This window comes from Puccinia triticina, chromosome 12A (genome assembly GCF_026914185.1).
Source record: "Puccinia triticina chromosome 12A, complete sequence".
NCBI lineage: Eukaryota > Fungi > Basidiomycota > Pucciniomycetes > Pucciniales > Pucciniaceae > Puccinia > Puccinia triticina.
The window spans coordinates 710,224-727,598 of NC_070569.1; the positions used below are offsets into that span (position 1 = coordinate 710,224).

Here is a 17,375-nt window from a genome sequence, read left to right on the forward strand (position 1 = left end):
CTTCCCACTTTCTGTTACCGTTGCGATCACCACAGTCATAACCCGTATGAGCATGGCCTATCATGATCTCCAAGTCCACACAACAAGTTTGAGAGCTACTTTATCTCAAGGCTCTCTAGTTTGGAAGCAATTAGAGCTTCCTGGTCACTCTGCAGAGGAGAAAGCACACCTTGCATCTCAGCTGACACAAGTGCAGGAGAAATTAGATTCACTGCTGGAGCAAACAGGCACTCTGGCATCACAAGTACTTGATCGATTCAACTCAATCCGATCAGTAATGCTATTCTTCATACCCGCAACCAGCTTAGTGAGTCTACAGGCCTCTCCAATTCAGTCCTGTCTTTTTCCAGCCAGATGAACCACTGACCCACCAGGTTTTGTAATTTGATATAGGTTTTCATGTTGTCATTTTGGAAATTGGCTCAAAAGTACAAATCGAAGGGCACATCAAAAGCCGAATTGTCCGATTCTGGGCAAGCACAAAGCAGCTCTCAAGACATCTCTGCACGATCGCATATCAGCCGGACTAGCCAGACACTGTTTCAAACCCTGCGATCAGATCCCCAATTTCGTGAGTGTACCTCCGGAATTTCGAAAGACCAGAGCTATAGGGCACCGAACTCGCCTGATCCGATATCTTCTTCAGTACGATTGACAATAAGAGCTTCTGCTACTTTCCTCGGAATGCTTATCGCCCTTTTCTTCTGGCTTTTGGCTTTATTCAAGTCGAATGATATGTTGATCGAGTAAGTCCAAATTCTGTATGCTGACTGCTGAATATGAAACCAGTCCTCAAATCATCTTCTGTTCTATGTCAGTCCCTATTGGCACGGGGTGGCAACGTGGCTACCAACAGTCTCTGGCTCCTGGACTGCGATCCCAGTAGTATGGCAATCTGTAGGTATCCAGTTTACTCTACCGAAGTTTCTCTTTATTGACAATCCTTCATTGAGACAGTGGCTGTCGGATGTTAAACTCGCAAATTGAGTTTATGTTTAGTTTATGCATGCGCCGATGCATACCGATCTGCATGAGTCATCGATCTACATAGTGATGACGATCAATCAGAACCCCGCTCGAAAACTTTGATCATCTACAACATACTTCGCCGATAACTCAATTTCCCCCTTTCCGTTCCGTCTTTTTCTTCTTATCCAATCATCGCCGCTTTCACTGTCAACCCGTCGAACCTCATCGATTCAATCTTACTCGAAGACATTCTTCTTCGCATCGAATCAATCATCAAACCAAAAACCCAATCCTAACTCTCGCCGACTTCAAACTCTCAGGAGGAGGTAGAACCAGTCTCTGGGCAGGTATACAGTCTTATTCCTTAGTTAATAACCACCATCGCTCGACTTGTTATTGACATCGTTCTGTTTTATAATGAATCGTTTTAGGCTGTTTTGTTGTGACATTCCTGGTGTTTGTGTGTCGTCGTCGTTATCATTGTGTTGAGGTTTCTTTGATTTAATTCATTTACTTTGAAGGTATTTGTTCAACATTTTATTATTACATTTGTTCTTAAAAAAGCTAATCTGTTTACTTTCTATTCTTTAAAGTGTTATTTACTTTTATTGAGTTTTTATATTGTAACTGTTTCAATAAAGTAATCTTCTACCATTTTTACAGTGGCGGAAATACCTAGACCAGAAGCCTGAAGCGATTGATACTCCTTGTAAATTGCAAGAGGTTATAACACCAATAGAGTATTCTTGGAATACGTGGAAATTGAAAGAGTTTATAACCCCAATAGAGTATTCTCGGAATGCGCGCTGTGGAACTACTCAAAGGGGAGAATAGAGCTTGGAAGGGAAATGGATAGCAACACTAGTACTAATGTAAGCTATGCAAGGGTGCTGATGAGGCTGCCTTCCTGAATAATGCTGAGGGGATGAGAGTAACACTAAGAAAAAGAAAGAAAAGGTGTGGCTGATTTCTACTTGATCTTAGGAGCTGGTACTATGAGCTGACTACTGACTACTGAGGGTGAGAGGGTTGGAGCAGTGATGGAAGAGAGGAAAGAAATGGCAATGGTTCAATAGCAATGGGTTCAGGAGCAACTGCAATGGTATCAATGAGCAATAGGTGATGAGTGATTTCTACTATAATTTCTGTATATAATCTCTGCATAAATCTCCCATTTGCTGGGGTACAAGTGAGGGGGGAAGGACAGTTCTTATAAGAAGGAAGGATGAGCACAGACAATGAGGAATTCTGGCTATGGGAATGAGGGTTGTACAAATGGGGAAAGGTGCTGGCTATGGGAATAAAAGATTGTACAAATGGGGAAAGTGATGTGAATATAGTAACAACTTGTAATGATGAGCACTACTGAAAGGGGTAAGCACAGATCCAATGATATAATATCTACAATAGGTATAGTACATAATGAGTAATGTATGTAAAGGGTTTAGTATGTGAGAATATATATGTAAAAGGAATGTAATGTAATGATTCAAGTGAGTTACTAATGAAATGAGTATTGTAACTAATGAAGACTGTAGGTTTTCTGTAAGTCTTATATCCTCTATAACTACTGAACCATTGAAGATAAGGGGGTACTATGTATGAGTGACTATATGTGAAATTTGATGTAGAACCTGAATATGTAATAATAATGAGGTATTTGTGAAGGGTGAAGGGGAGATGGGCAATGTAATGATGAATATATGTAAAAGGAAGCAATAAAATACTACTTATGGTTTGGAATGGAGCACCACATCCTCCCCCAACTTATTGTCTGTCCCCAGGCAATGCACCAAAGAGAAAAGTGATCCAGAAAGAGTTGAAGAATGTTGAGTCCAAGAGTCCAAGGTCCAAAGTCCAGTGTTCCTCCAGAAGGTGAAATCCAAAGTCCTGAGTAGTAGTCCAAATCCAGAGTCCAGTGTCCAAAGCCAAGGAGAAAGATTCCAGTGTCCAAAGCCAAAATAGAATCCAAGTATAATCCAAGTCCAGTATATCTGAGTCTGAGGTATCCAAGTCCAATCCAAAGTCCAATAGTCCTATGTATCCAGAGTATCCATAGTCCAGTATCCAATCCAAAGAGTCCAGTATCCAAAAGAAGGTCCAATTATCAATGAGGGGTGAATGTTTAAGAAGATCTAACTCTGTTGAAGGCAATATCCTTGAGACAGACACATATTAGACTAAATTCCACTCTGAAGAATACAATAATTTTCCTGCCTGACAATGAGACCAAGGAAGAATGCAATGCAATGATGATGAATGATGGGGTTGATAATTGTAATTTCTGAAGGTTGTGAATGATTTGGGGTTTGAATGACTGAATTTCTGAGTATCTGAGTATATGATGTAGAGTTCTTGTGAAGAGAATTTGAAGTCCAAAGAGGTTGATAAGCTGTCCAGAGAATGTTACTGATCCAATTGGGTGGTTTCTGAAAGTGTCCCAGCAGATACTAGAAGTTCAACTAAGCCTTTAACAGACCTAGAAAAATCTAAAGGGATGTAGGAATTATCTGAAAGCCATATGCCTGCTTTACCAATATGTCTAACTAAACCTTTCTGTTTATCATAAGTAACTAAATGGCACCTAGTGATGGTGTGAACCTTCTGAAAGCAATATAAACACTGATAATTCTTCTGTTTGGGAGTGATTGAAGAGATTTGATTTTCAGGAGTGGGGTCCATTGGTAAACTGACCATAATGATTGAGAAGGATGGTTGGAAAGAATAATTGATTGATGATGATGATGATGATGATGATGCCGGAGAATGATTGGTGGATGATGGAAAGAATGATTGATAATGGTGTTTAGGGAATGAGTGGATGATAATTTTTCCAAGAAGGGATTATTCAGGATCATGAGGATTGAATTAATGGATGGATGGATCCATAATGTGGAAGGAATGAATGATTCCTCCTTCCTGTTTAGTACTGGGCACTTTTGAATTCACCATATCGACAAAAAAGCCTTAATTTTTGTCCAAACGGGGAATGGAACCTGTGTTTGTGCGCGTGTGCTGTCGAAGGAGGGGTCCTGATGTCTGAGCGGGGGCTCCATGCGGGAGGCGCGCGTGCGGAACACCCAAAAAAAGGAAAGAAATGGTTGACCTGTATCTTCGGAACGGCTCGATGAAAATCCTCGAAACCCAGTTCATTCGGAAGAGCCAATTCTGCAGATTAAAATGGTTATTTTTAAGGGTTGAGTATCGGTTATGTAGGGCCGGTTAAAGATCCAAGCAAAATCCGCGGGCGCGCGTAGTAGTAACACCGTGTAAATATAAGGCAATATGTTTTTGGGTATAACTTGGCTTTCCGTCGATGAAAAGTTCTGATTCCGAGTTCATTAGAAAGGAAAGAAGGAGAAGATGAGATGGCAATCGAACAATATTAAAGATTAATTTGGCCGATGGGCAGCCGTGAACGCTGAATGACAACCGTAAATGAGACCATGGAAATACTAGAGAGACTTTGAGCGCGTATAACTTTTCAATCCCTAGATAGAATGGGCTGAAACCGAGTTCAGATGAAAGGCGAGATCGAATTTATGAAGACTGTAATGATCAATATTAACTTTGAAGCCGGCCAATTGATTATTTGAGCGATTAAAAGCTTCATTATGATTTTCCGCGGTTTCCGCCGCAAAAGAGTTGAAAATAAGGGAATACACAACGAAATAAGCTGAAGGTACAGCCAAGGGACTGTCCAAATGGACTCCTAGAGCCGGCCTTTCGCCTGAAAGCGGTTTTAAGGTAATGAATGACGAGTAGATGGTCCAAAAAGCGATCCAAAGATTAATTAAACTGGGTCGAACACCAGAGTCAACATTAAAGAAAATGAAAGAGAATCCGCGCCACACGATTCTGAGCGGTGAAGGCGTCCATAGTGGCGTCATAATATGAATAAGAAGTGGTATCTATAAGGCCCAGGTTGTCGGCCAACGGAACAATCCCGTTATTGCTCTACATTATCCATAATGATTTCATCCAGCGCTATATCCACGCCATCGTCGCCAAAAGATAACACTGAAAACTCAATAGATTATTCGTCCAACACGTCCATATCCTCTTTGCAGCTCAACGAAGAAGCCATTATTAGACCTGCGCATGAATTCCCGTTTTCTATCCAACAAGCGCACTTGTTTGTTAACAACGTTCCCGCATACAATGCTTTCACAAGGGATAGCTTTAAACCAGAAGAAGTGGATGCTCTTCGTCATTATATCCAGCAGGGACTCCTCGCCTTCGCTTGTGAGGACCTTGACGACCCGATAGCGGCACAAAACACCCGTCTCAGGTTATACAGCCGGTTTCACAACGCCTTTGCACATGTATGTCGAGTGGATTCTGTATGTATATGACAAAAAAAAACTAGAAGAAGAAAGTTGACTATAATACTAATACTTTAATCCCTGCTTCTGTTTTGATTGTTAGATGGATACTCATTTTATAATAGATGCCATGGTAGCGGAAACTGAGGAGAGGAATGCCCTGGAGTTGTTAAGAGTGAGGGACCAAGTGGAAGAGGAAGAAGATGGTTGGAGGGTAGAAGCAGAAATGGAGAGGATAAGAGCTGAGGTTAAGTTCTAATATATTCTATTTTTATTCTTTATTGAGGACTTTTACTAATGTTATGCTTTAATTTTCTTTTTATGTCTTTTGATTTTGATTTTTAGATAAGGAGAAGGGAAAAGAGAAGGAGAAGGAGAAGGAGGAAAGTGAAATGGAAGAGGGTGATGTAGTGATAAAAGAAGAAGAGGTGAGCTTTTGATTTTATATTTAGTTATTTTATTTGAGAGTGTTTGAGGCTGATTTATATTGATTTATTTCTGGGTTGTTTATAGATTTGATTTTATTTTGTTTTTATGTTATTGTGTAAGAAGATGAGAAAGAGAAAAGAGAAGAGAAAAGAATTGATTATTCCTTATTTATTGTTTTTACCTGGAGTGGTATTCCTTGACATGAGTTGCAGCAAACCTTCTGGCTAATTCTGTGCCATCCAATTCTTCCAAGATGTAAGATCCTCCTGGGTTTTGAGCCTTGATTCTGTATTAAGGGCCATTCCATTTATTTTCAAAGAGCTTGCCAAACTGAGAGTCCAAAGATTTATTATACACTACTACTAATTGACCTTTCTTTAGTGGCTGCCTTGATGTTTTCTTTTTGTTCCAATAGTCCACAGAGTTCTTCCTGGAATCCATAAGCTGCTGGTGTGCTTGCTGCAAGATGGTATCCCTGTTTTCAAGCTGCTGAGTCCTAGCCAATAAAAGATCCTGAGTTGATTCTACCTTTGACCAATCCACTCCAAAGAAGGTTTCCAATTCTAGGTCAATGGGTAAGATGGGGGGCTCTCCAAGAACTAGTTCATAAGGTGAGTAACCAGTTGATCTCTTGGTGGAAATTCTGTCTGCAAATAAAACTAAAGGTAAATAATTCCTCCATTTCTTGCCTTCCTTTCCACAGAGCTTGACCAAGGTATCCTTAATTGCCTGATGTCCTCTTTCTACCATACCATTTGCTTCAGGATAATAAGGAGTGGTGACTTTGATTTTGATTCCAGATTCCAGAAGGGATTTTTGAAATTGTTGTCCAAATTCAGAGCCTCCATCCACTGTGACTGACCAAGGGGCTCCATATCTGTAGATCCAGTTGTCCAAGAACCACTGAGAGATTTTCTTTGCCTGAATCTTTTCTAGTCCAACTGCCTCTACCCATCCAGAAAGGTCATCTCTTGCAATTACCAGGTATTTCCATTTGCCAGCTTTGATGTGAACTGTATCCAAACTGACTCTTCCAAAGATGGTTGCTGCTCCTGTAGGTTTCTTGGGTTCCATTGGCAATTTTGAACTCCTCTTCTGGCAAGCTTCACAAGACTGGACCCACTTGGTAACACCTCTCTTGAGACCTGGCCACCAAAATCTGAGTTTAATTCTTCTGTAGGTTTCAACAATACCTCTGTGGCCTAAGGATTCATGAAGGGAATTAAGGATGGAATTCTGAGCTGAAGGAGAGGTGACTACTATCTGGGAGAATGGTTTGTTGATCCTGTGCAAGACTCCATTGGAAAGGAAAAAGTTGGCTGATTTGTGCAAAATTTGCTTGAATTCCAGGCTGCTGCATCCTGGAGGTTTGTTCATGGTTGAAAGGTATTCCTGGAGGTGCTTCCAAATTCCTTGCTGCAAGTTACTTACCCCCTCCCCCAACTGAGCTGATGTCCCCAGAAGCAGGCCAAAAGAAGAGTGTTTAGTTCCAAATCCAGGGTGAGGCTTGATCCAGGTTTCATCTTCATCAAAACTAGGGCAATCTTCCTCATCAGAATCAGGAGGTCTTCTGGAGAGTCCATCAGGTAAGGTGAAAGTTTTTCCAGGAGTGTGAACAAGGTCATAGGAGAATAACTGAATAAATCCAATCCATCTGTTCATAGGGGCATTGGGAAGAGAAGGGTTGTTGATCATTCCAATAAGGCACTGGGCATCCACTCTAAGCTGAAAATGTTGGCCCCAAAGTTTGGTTTGAAGTTTCTTGAGGATCTTGGCAACACCACAGAGTTCTAATTTGGATTGTGAGTACTTTGATTCCCTGGGTGAAAAGACTACTGACTCATATAACACAGGCCTATCCAGTCCATCAGAATCCTGTTGAGTGAGTACAGCCCCTGCAGCAATAACACTAGATTCCACTGAGAGTTTGATTAAGCCAGCATTAGGTCCATAGTCCAACTTCTTCAGGGTGATGTCAGTTCCAACAATCCTCTTGAGGTCTTCAAAGGCATCCTGGCAGTCTTTGGTCCAATCCCAAGAGGAGTCCTTCCTGGTGAGTCTTCTGAGTGGAGCAGTGATGGCTGAGTAATTTTTAATAAACATTCTAACATATACACAGATACCTAGGAATCCTCTGACATCTGAAGGAGTGGTGGGAGTTGGCCAGGTTTCAATTTTGTTGAGCTTCTTGATGGATATCCTTCTTCCTTCTTTACAAACCACATGACCAACCAGATCCAGAGCAGGTACACAGCAAGCAAATTTCTTCCCAGAGATAGTGAGTCCAGCTTCTTCAATCCTGAAAATTATCCTCTCCAGAGTAATGGCATATTCATAGATAAATCTTCTGATCTGGGGGTTGTCCTTTAGAGTTTCTTCATTGTAGTCAGAGGTTGGTCCTTTTATACCTCCATCATCCACAAAGATTCCCATATGTTGAGGTAATTCATCCTGGAGTATCCACATCATTTGGGCCTGGTAAACTGCAACTGAATTGGCGGCTCCTTGGGGCAATCTGGTGAGTTGAAATCTTCCAAGAGGTGTTTCAAAGGTGATCAAAGGTCTGGATTCTGGAGCTAATTCTCTTTCATCATATCCTCCCATAATATCACCTAGTCCATAGCAAGCCCTTCCAGTGAATGATTCAATGAGTTCCTCTGTCTTTGGTGGTAGTCCAGCGTCTTTAATGGTGACTTTGTTGAGTTTCTGAAGGTCACGTACAATTCTAAGCTTACCATCCTGCTTCTTTACACAAAATATAGGGCTGGAATAACTGGAAAAGGATTGTTCATAGAGGCCAGTGCTGAGTCTTTCCCTTACCGATTCTATAACCTGGTCTTTGATGGGTGCAGGGATTGGAATTGGTTTCTGTTGCCAAGGTTCATGGGGAATGACTGGAATGATATAAGGTTGTCCATAGGTGTGTTTAAGAAGGCCTCTTTCTGTTTCTACAAAAGCCAAAGCACCTTGTCTAATCACAATTACCCATACCAGCAGGAGATATTCCTGAGGAGAGAGCCATCCAGGAGGTCCAAAGTTGATGAGGTCCAGCCTTTCTTGAGTAATCTTGGAGGTAGGAGTGAATGGTGGAGGAAAAGGGTTTAAAGGAGTGAGGTAAGGATCTCTGGGGAGTGGTGGCCTTGATAATGGAGGGTTGAGAGATAATGGCATTGGTTGGTTTACTGGTTTTATTTTTTTTACAGTTGATTTATATTTTGCTGAATGAGTGACTACAGTTTGTTGCTTTTGGTTGTTTTCCAGGGTTGCAGTTGTAAGAGAGGGGAACTGAAAACCTGGTCTCAATCTAAAAAATTTACCAGACCAGAATTGGAAGGTATGCTGGTTTCCCACTTCTGATTGCTAGGGAGAATGATTGGAACCAAGAAAGTCTGACCAGCTGAATCCATGATTGAAAGTGCTTCTCCTCTGGCTCCATTGTAGTTGATGTTGGCTGAGACATCCATCAAGAAAGGCTTTCCAATAATCATCTGAACTGGTCCTTTGGCTACCCAGAAATGAACAGTCCTGACTACTTTCCCAATGGTTACCTCCACATCTTCAGCAATCCCAGGAATATCAGTAAAGTGGCCTCAAATCCCTTTGAGCTTCATAGATTTAGCAGTGAGTACTAATCCAAGTTTGTGTGCAAGAGTTTCAGGAATAATGTTGACCATAGAGCCAGTATCCAAGAGTGCTGATTTTTCTCTCCTCCAATAGTGATGGTGATGTATCCAAGGGGGCAGGAGTAGTGAGTAGTGGGTGGCTCCTGTGCTGGTTCTTCTTCATCCTCCATGTCTGTGAAGTTTGCTGATTTGACACCATCCAATGGGACCCTTCTGTTGGTTATCTTCTTCCTGATACAGTCAGTAACTCCTGGTGATATAGCAAAGATTTCTCCAAAGGCCAACTCCATCTTTCCTGCAGTCAACATCCTACTAGCCACTTCTTCTTCAATTCCTGGGTATTCCTTGGCCAAAGTCTTTTCCAAATAGGTCTTCTTAACTGGTTTTTCCTTAGGTGCAGTGGTTGAATCCTTGTCCTTATCCTGGAACCTGACTTGAGGGGAGCCTTTAGAAGCAGGAGTTTTGGAAGCACTAGGAGTGGGGGGCTGGGCCATGTGAAGTAAGTCCTCTGTATCCATGTCCATTAGGTCCTGTTTTTCCTTTCTGATCCTTTTGTCTGACTTGGCTGGTTCCTCTCCATCCTGATCTTTAGAGTTGTTTCTGGTCCTCTTTCCAAGGTCTGCTTCATAACTGTGGGATTGATAATAGGCTGGGTCCTCCTCTAGTTGGCCAAAAGAAGATGTGAGTTTAGTTTTAGAGTACTCCTCCACTGGGGTTCTGATTGGTCTGCTTGGAATCCATGGAATAACTGATTTGTCTGGAAGCTTGTAATCCTTTCCATCCCTGATAACAGCACCACTAGACATGTCCTGGGCAAGTTGAGAGCAGCTGTTGGTTCCATGGGTTTCCTGATGACAATAATAGCATTTGAATGGCCAGGTCCTAGCAGGTTTGTCCATGTGGGGAGGAAGTCCTTTTCCAGAAGTGAGGGATGCAAACTGTTTAGTAAGGAGTTCCACTTGTTTGTCCAGAGAAGTAGAAGCAGTAGGAGCAGTTCCATGAGTAGCAGGTGTAGGTTTGGAGGTACCCGGTAAGTTGTCCAAAGTGGATTTCTCTTCTGCCCTCCATTCAGTCCTTCTGTTGACCACTGATCTTGAATAAACCTCCTGGTGAATGTAGGTAAGAAGAGTTTCAGTGTCTGGCAAGATATCACCTCCATCCTTTGAGGCTAGCATTTGATTGTCCCTCATCAGGCTCCTAGTAACCCTTTGGTCCAAATCCTTGTGGAGAGTTTCCAAGAGAAGATTTCTGAATTCCTCCAAGCTGGTACTATACCCCATTCTTACCAAATAGTGAGTGATGGTTTCAAACCTGTTTCTGAATGTGTTGAAGGTTTCCAAAGTGCTGATTCCTCCATCCTGAGCAGATTTGTAGACTAGTTTCCTGAGATCCTCCCTGGTGTATCTGACCAAAGGCTGAGAAGTTCCAAACCTGGTGAGTAGCTGTTTCTTCAAGGTTTCCCAATCCAAGTTTTCATGGCCTGACATGTCTTCCACTTCATCCTTTAGGTCCAATCCTTTGATAAAATCAATGATTTGTCCAGCCAGTTCCTTAGAGTTAGCACCATCATCTCTTTCAGCACTTTCATACCTTCTAATAAACTTCTCCACAGGCATGTTGGTTCCATCAAAGAAGAGCTCCTTGTCCATGGGTTTAATCTTGACTCCTCTGCTGACTGGATCCTGGTACCTTGGCATGGCTGGTTCTCTGTTCAAGAAGTGGGTGTTGGACCTGGTAGAGTGAGTTGAATGATCCCTTTGGCGCTGGAATCTGGGAAAGCAGGGTGGTGGAACATTTAAATCCTCTGAATCATCTGATGGCTGATTGGTATCCCTGTATCCTGTGAATCTAGGAGCACTGGAAGTCTGAGGTCTAGGAGGAGGTCTGCAAGAACTGGAGTTGGCCTGTGGAATAGAAGAACCCTGTGGATCTGGAGCATTGGAAGGAGCCTGAGGACCTGGACCAGTAGAAGAAGGTTGGTGACCTGGACCAGTGGGAGGAACCTGAGTCTGACCAGCATTGGAAGTGGTGGAGTCCTGAACTGCAGCAGTACTGGAAGGATCCACTGGAGGGTAAAGACTGGGGGCAGCATTGGTGTTGGGAGATCCTTGGGCAGACATGATTGAAGCAGGTAAGTTGAATCTGAATCTGAAGGTTGATAATGAAGGTGCTGATAGTGTTACTGTTGGTTGAAGTTGATTCTAAAAGCAGGGAGTTAGTTTATAAAAGGAGGAGTATGAGGAGTGTAGGTGAAGTACTATGTAGCTGATGGTAAAAGTGTTACTAAGGCTGAAGATATTGAAGTATAGAAAGGCCACTGTTGGGACACCACTTGTGGAACTACTCAAAGGGGAGAATAGAGCTTGGAAGGGAAATGGATAGCAACACTAGTACTAATGTAAGCTATGCAAGGGTGCTGATGAGGCTGCCTTCCTGAATAATGCTGAGGGGATGAGAGTAACACTAAGAAAAAGAAAGAAAAGGTGTGGCTGATTTCTACTTGATCTTAGGAGCTGGTACTATGAGCTGACTACTGACTACTGAGGGTGAGAGGGTTGGAGCAGTGATGGAAGAGAGGAAAGAAATGGCAATGGTTCAATAGCAATGGGTTCAGGAGCAACTGCAATGGTATCAATGAGCAATAGGTGATGAGTGATTTCTACTATAATTTCTGTATATAATCTCTGCATAAATCTCCCATTTGCTGGGGTACAAGTGAGGGGGGAAGGACAGTTCTTATAAGAAGGAAGGATGAGCACAGACAATGAGGAATTCTGGCTATGGGAATGAGGGTTGTACAAATGGGGAAAGGTGCTGGCTATGGGAATAAAAGATTGTACAAATGGGGAAAGTGATGTGAATATAGTAACAACTTGTAATGATGAGCACTACTGAAAGGGGTAAGCACAGATCCAATGATATAATATCTACAATAGGTATAGTACATAATGAGTAATGTATGTAAAGGGTTTAGTATGTGAGAATATATATGTAAAAGGAATGTAATGTAATGATTCAAGTGAGTTACTAATGAAATGAGTATTGTAACTAATGAAGACTGTAGGTTTTCTGTAAGTCTTATATCCTCTATAACTACTGAACCATTGAAGATAAGGGGGTACTATGTATGAGTGACTATATGTGAAATTTGATGTAGAACCTGAATATGTAATAATAATGAGGTATTTGTGAAGGGTGAAGGGGAGATGGGCAATGTAATGATGAATATATGTAAAAGGAAGCAATAAAATACTACTTATGGTTTGGAATGGAGCACCACAGCGCTCTCTATTCGTACAATGGACAGGAACGCAAAATGAAACTTGCAACCATCACAACTTGTTCTGATGCTGCTCCACCCAGCATTCACGCAGGGTTATTTTTTTATCAAAGGCCTCTTGTATAGATGAGAATTTGTTGCTTTTCATTTAGTGTAATATTTTGGTGGGCTTGGAATCTCTGCATAATGTGGAGCAGCTATGACTTCTTACGGCAGCACTGGAGAAGTGGTAACAGTGGGTCAGCTACGCTAACCATAGCTATCAGCGTAGCGTAGCGCAGCGCAAATGCACTATTTTTTAGTGTAACGTTAGCGCAATCGCGCGCATCTGCGCTAACGCTAGGTGCACAGCCTGCAGGGTCCAAAGTTATTTTATTTTTTAGTGTAGCGTTAGTGCAGATGTGCGCCATTGCACTAAAGCTAAGCACACAGGGCGCAAATGAGCGCGCGCTACGCTGCGCTACAGCGCCTTTTGCGGCAAAAATGTTTTTTTTTTCGCTAAAAGCACCTCAGCAAAACGTAGTGTAGCGTAGCAGCTGTAGCAGAGCACTAATACTAAACAAAAATTGGTGTGCTGTTAGCGCCCCTGAAAATTAGTGCAGCAAAGCTGTCAGCCTTAGAGTCAACACAGTTGACCTAAAACTGCCTTTTATCTCCATTTTATACCTAAATGTGCTCATATCTTTTTAACCTTAAGACATAAGGTTGTTTTGACTTCAGATTCTGATTTCTCATGCAATTTTGACCCTAGTGTTCACTGATCACTTTACAATATCTCTACTCCTTCATAGAGTTTGTGGTTTGTGACACACATGCGCAGCAGCGCCGTGTAGTTGTGCCTGAGCGCTCCCAACCACATGTACATGTGTGATTATGTCATCCAACTTTGAAAATTTTCGAATTCAGGATCCCCCATGCAGCTGGAGGATCCACAGACTTCAGCACACCAGAACCACACCCCAGATAACCCAGGATCACCACCAAAGAGACTACCACGCTCCCAGTATACCTACCGTCACAGGCGCCTAGGATATTGACAGTAAGTAGACTCTTTTCACTGAACCTTGCTTATCCAGAGGGAAACTCTGTTGCTCTTAACTGTTTCTTCTTTTCTTCAACTCTTTCAATCTTAAAAGATCAAAAGGTTATCTCTGGTTAAGACCTACAAAACCAGAGCAGAGTAGTGACCCTACTTCTGAATCCCACCAACGTTTCCTTGTTGTGAGTGGAGGCTGTTGCACTCTTTCTTGGCCTTGCACAGCTGGCATCCAACTTTTCCAGGTTGAGAATAGCCCAGATCAATTAATTAAGACTTAAAGTCTAGGCCTGATCTTCTCTTTCTTTCTTCTCTCTCTGTTTGTATTTCTTTATCCCAAGAAATCCAACCAGAGTCCCCCCATTTTCCTTGTGTCCTGTTGTCACACAAGAGACTCAGGCTCACAAAAGCGGTGCTAACAGCGCGCTGACGCTATTAAAAAAAGGCCGGCGCTTTTTGACACTACACTAAACTTTAGGGCTAAAATAGCGTAGTTTAGTGTAGCGGCCCACTGTTGGAAGTGGGCAAGGTCTGCGGAGCCATGTTAGGACAGTCAACATGAAATTCTTTAGCAACGCTAAAATTACAAGCCAGCAGAGCACTTGAGGTTTTGACTTACCAGCTTATGCCAGTCATTGTCAAATGGGAATTGCCCTATTGAATGGCCCTCTGCTGTATTGAGGCTCCCAAAGCTGGACATCTGCTTGCAAATTGTGGCTAACCTGAGCAAACTAGCTTTCAGTCTAATTGAAGAGATTTGAAAAACCTAAATTAGATGTATTTAGTGCAATTGCTTTGTCAACCTGTTGTTGTTCATTCATCTCAGTTGCTTTTTAAATCACATATGACTCATTCCATCATCCTCACTTGGTTGGGCCTCCAGCTGATTATCATCTCATCAGACTGTTCTTGTCAGCCCGCTACCATGTTAGAGTAGAGATAATCTGACGTGACAAGCAGATGCTACAGAAGTGCAGTCAAGAAATGCAAATGAGTGGCTACTGCGCTGTTTAAGGGAAAATCCAAGTTTACTAAAGACAGAGAAACACAGAAACAAAGATCAAGGGTTCCCCCTACAAATTAACCAAATTACAAAAAAAAAATGCAAGGGTTCCCCCTTTCCAAAAAACAGATCACATAAACAAGGCTTCTCAACACAAAATCCAAAACCCACAAACTGGACCCACTATCCATCCCTGTCTAGCAGGGTTTAAAATAGTGGGTGGATGGCCCCCAGCGCGCCGCATTGAAGGCATTATGCAAAGGGGGGCCACTGAGTAGAGCCCCTCAAACTGTGCAAGTGCAACAGCGGAGGGGGTTGAGGACGAACCGCACGCTGGAAGTGCAGCGGCAGAGGACGCCCTGGGGATTCATCAAGCCCAACACAGCCGTCTTTTATAGATATGTGGTCATACACAGTCCAAAATCCGCCAGCACCCTCATTTGTTATTGTCGACACTGCCATGCCTTGGCAACTATGGCCACCGCCACGATACTCTTCTGTTGGTCCGACCTGCGTGCCAACTTGCCATTTTCAACGCTCACCGAATCTCACCTACATGCAACATGCGCCTCAGAAGCAGTAAGTACGTCTCGTGACTCATCATTACCCTCACAACGGTCAGCACCACCACTGAGCCCTTTCTATGTTTTTTTTCTGCCTTTCAGTCCCGACCCACCCACCACCACCACAACTGAACGATGCGGTGGGCCACCCGAGCATTTGAAATTCAACCACGCCAGAAACTCAAGCCTAAACCCTCCACCATCGCCGCTGTCCCCCGCCAGCCGGCCTTCGCGCTGAGCAGCCCGTTCCTGCCCAGCACTGCCCTTTTTGGCACCACCAACCACCTCGAAAACCGAAAGCAGCCAGAACAATGACAAGACCCACCCCGAGCTAGCACACTCCACCCCCAATGACCCCCAAAACGAACGCAGATGAGCCATCCAGCCCAGCACTACCCGCCGCCCACCCTCCCCGACTCCAAGAGCGCCGCCTCCGACTCCTTGCTCTCCAAAACCAGCTCGTCCTTCCGCCACAGGAATTTCCACACCGCATTCGGGCCCCTCTCTGTAAAGTAAACACCCCACACACACACACCCTCAATCCTGCCGAAGCAAGACTGACATGCCCGGAGTGCTGCAGTAACTTCCTGCGCAAAGACTGGATCAAGTACTATGTCTTCCTCGTCCTCCTGCTCATCGCCATCGCCGTCGTCGCCAGTTGAGTCCCTCTCCCAGCCCCCGCCGGAAACAACAAAGCTGACAGCCCCTTGTGCGACAGTTTACCACCACCAGATTGTCATCGCCCTGCACCCGTTTGTCCTCTCGATGCGCAACCTCAAAATCAACGGCGTCGAGGTGGGCTGGCTGATCCCGGTCGCCGTGCTCTTCATCATCTCCTTCCCGCCTCTCTTCGGCCACGAGGTACGCCCCGCCCACACCCACCCACACTGCTTACAAACAAACTGACCACTAGACAAATATCAGATCGTCATCATCCTGTGCGGACTCGTGTGGGGTTTGTGGCTGGGCTTTGCGATCGTCTGTCTCGGCACCCTGCTGGGCGAGCTGGCCAACTAATGGACGTTCAAGTACGCCTGCTGGTTTTCTTTTTGGAAAGCTATTCTCAAATTTGACTATTTCTTTACTGAACTCAGCACTTTTCAGAGTTACCATTGCCTAAATATATTGATTGATTGAGATCAAGGCACCAAAAACTTGTTTTCTGGTGAAAACGTGATCTTGAGCAATTTTAACAAGCAAGTAAGATTTAGCTATTCCCTTTAGATTTAGAATTTTAGCCAACCAGAAGTCCTCCAATCAAAATTCATGAATTCCTATGAGATAATATGAAGCCTAATTTGGAGGTGACTGGGAGGGAATGAATATGCCAAAGGAGAAGTGGTGTGGGTGGGCCCTTAGGAATTTGACATAGGTTTTTGGGCCCTGCAGCGGCGCAGCCGCCTTGGCCTCTAGTCCTATACCCAATAACAGTAACCGGGAATCTGTGAATAAAGGAGAAATATGTGAAATATGTTGAATGGGGGGGGTCACAATTGAATTTTACTAAAATTTGGAGCTAAATTTCAGCCCTTTATGAACAAAATTTTAAAATTTTGGTAGAATGCACAGCAGCAAGTGATACTGATCAATCAGTCCAATTTATCAATTTTTGAAAAAATGTTCATAAACACTTTAGGCCCCGTTTGGAGCCGATATAATTGCGCGATATGATCTGGAAACTTGTGACATCTGATCAAGTTTTGGCGGACCTGATCAGATGTCACATAGGATGTCATGCAAAAAAAATCATATATTGCCTGGCTTATATCGGCTCCAAATGGGGCCTTAAAATGTGTCCAAAAGTTTTGTAATTTTCAATCATGAACCCCCCTAATATGATGTAATACCAGTCTGAGCCAGCTTCCTAAGGAAAAAAAGCACCTCAAAAATATAACTAAAAATGTATATAGAAAGAATAGCTCCAAAATCCACATGACCACAACGGATTGCACTAGGGCAACCATCTGGAAAAAGAAGGGTATAAAAAAAATGATAAGATCTACATTGAAATGTTTGCCAGATGAACTGTAACCAACACCCATGGTGTGAGAATAAAGAATGGTTGGTGGGTAGAAAAGTCCACTAGCCTCCTTCTTCAAGGATATATGTGTCTAGGCTGAGTGATTATTGTTGTCTTGGCTCCACAC

General features: G+C 43.1%; 1 protein-coding gene across 1 annotated transcript; it reads left to right on the top strand.

Annotated features, from left to right (window-relative positions):
- Positions 1-46: 46 nt before the first annotated feature.
- PtA15_12A64 (uncharacterized protein) lies at positions 47-16,245 on the top strand (the record flags this gene model as incomplete). Its single annotated transcript, XM_053162224.1, has 8 exons — positions 47-307; positions 394-571; positions 647-746; positions 819-897; positions 15,601-15,740; positions 15,809-15,885; positions 15,947-16,089; positions 16,153-16,245. The coding sequence occupies 8 exons, from the start codon at positions 47-49 to the stop codon at positions 16,243-16,245; spliced, it is 1,071 nt and encodes a 356-aa protein (XP_053025634.1).
- Between the last annotated feature and the right edge of the window lie 1,130 nt (positions 16,246-17,375).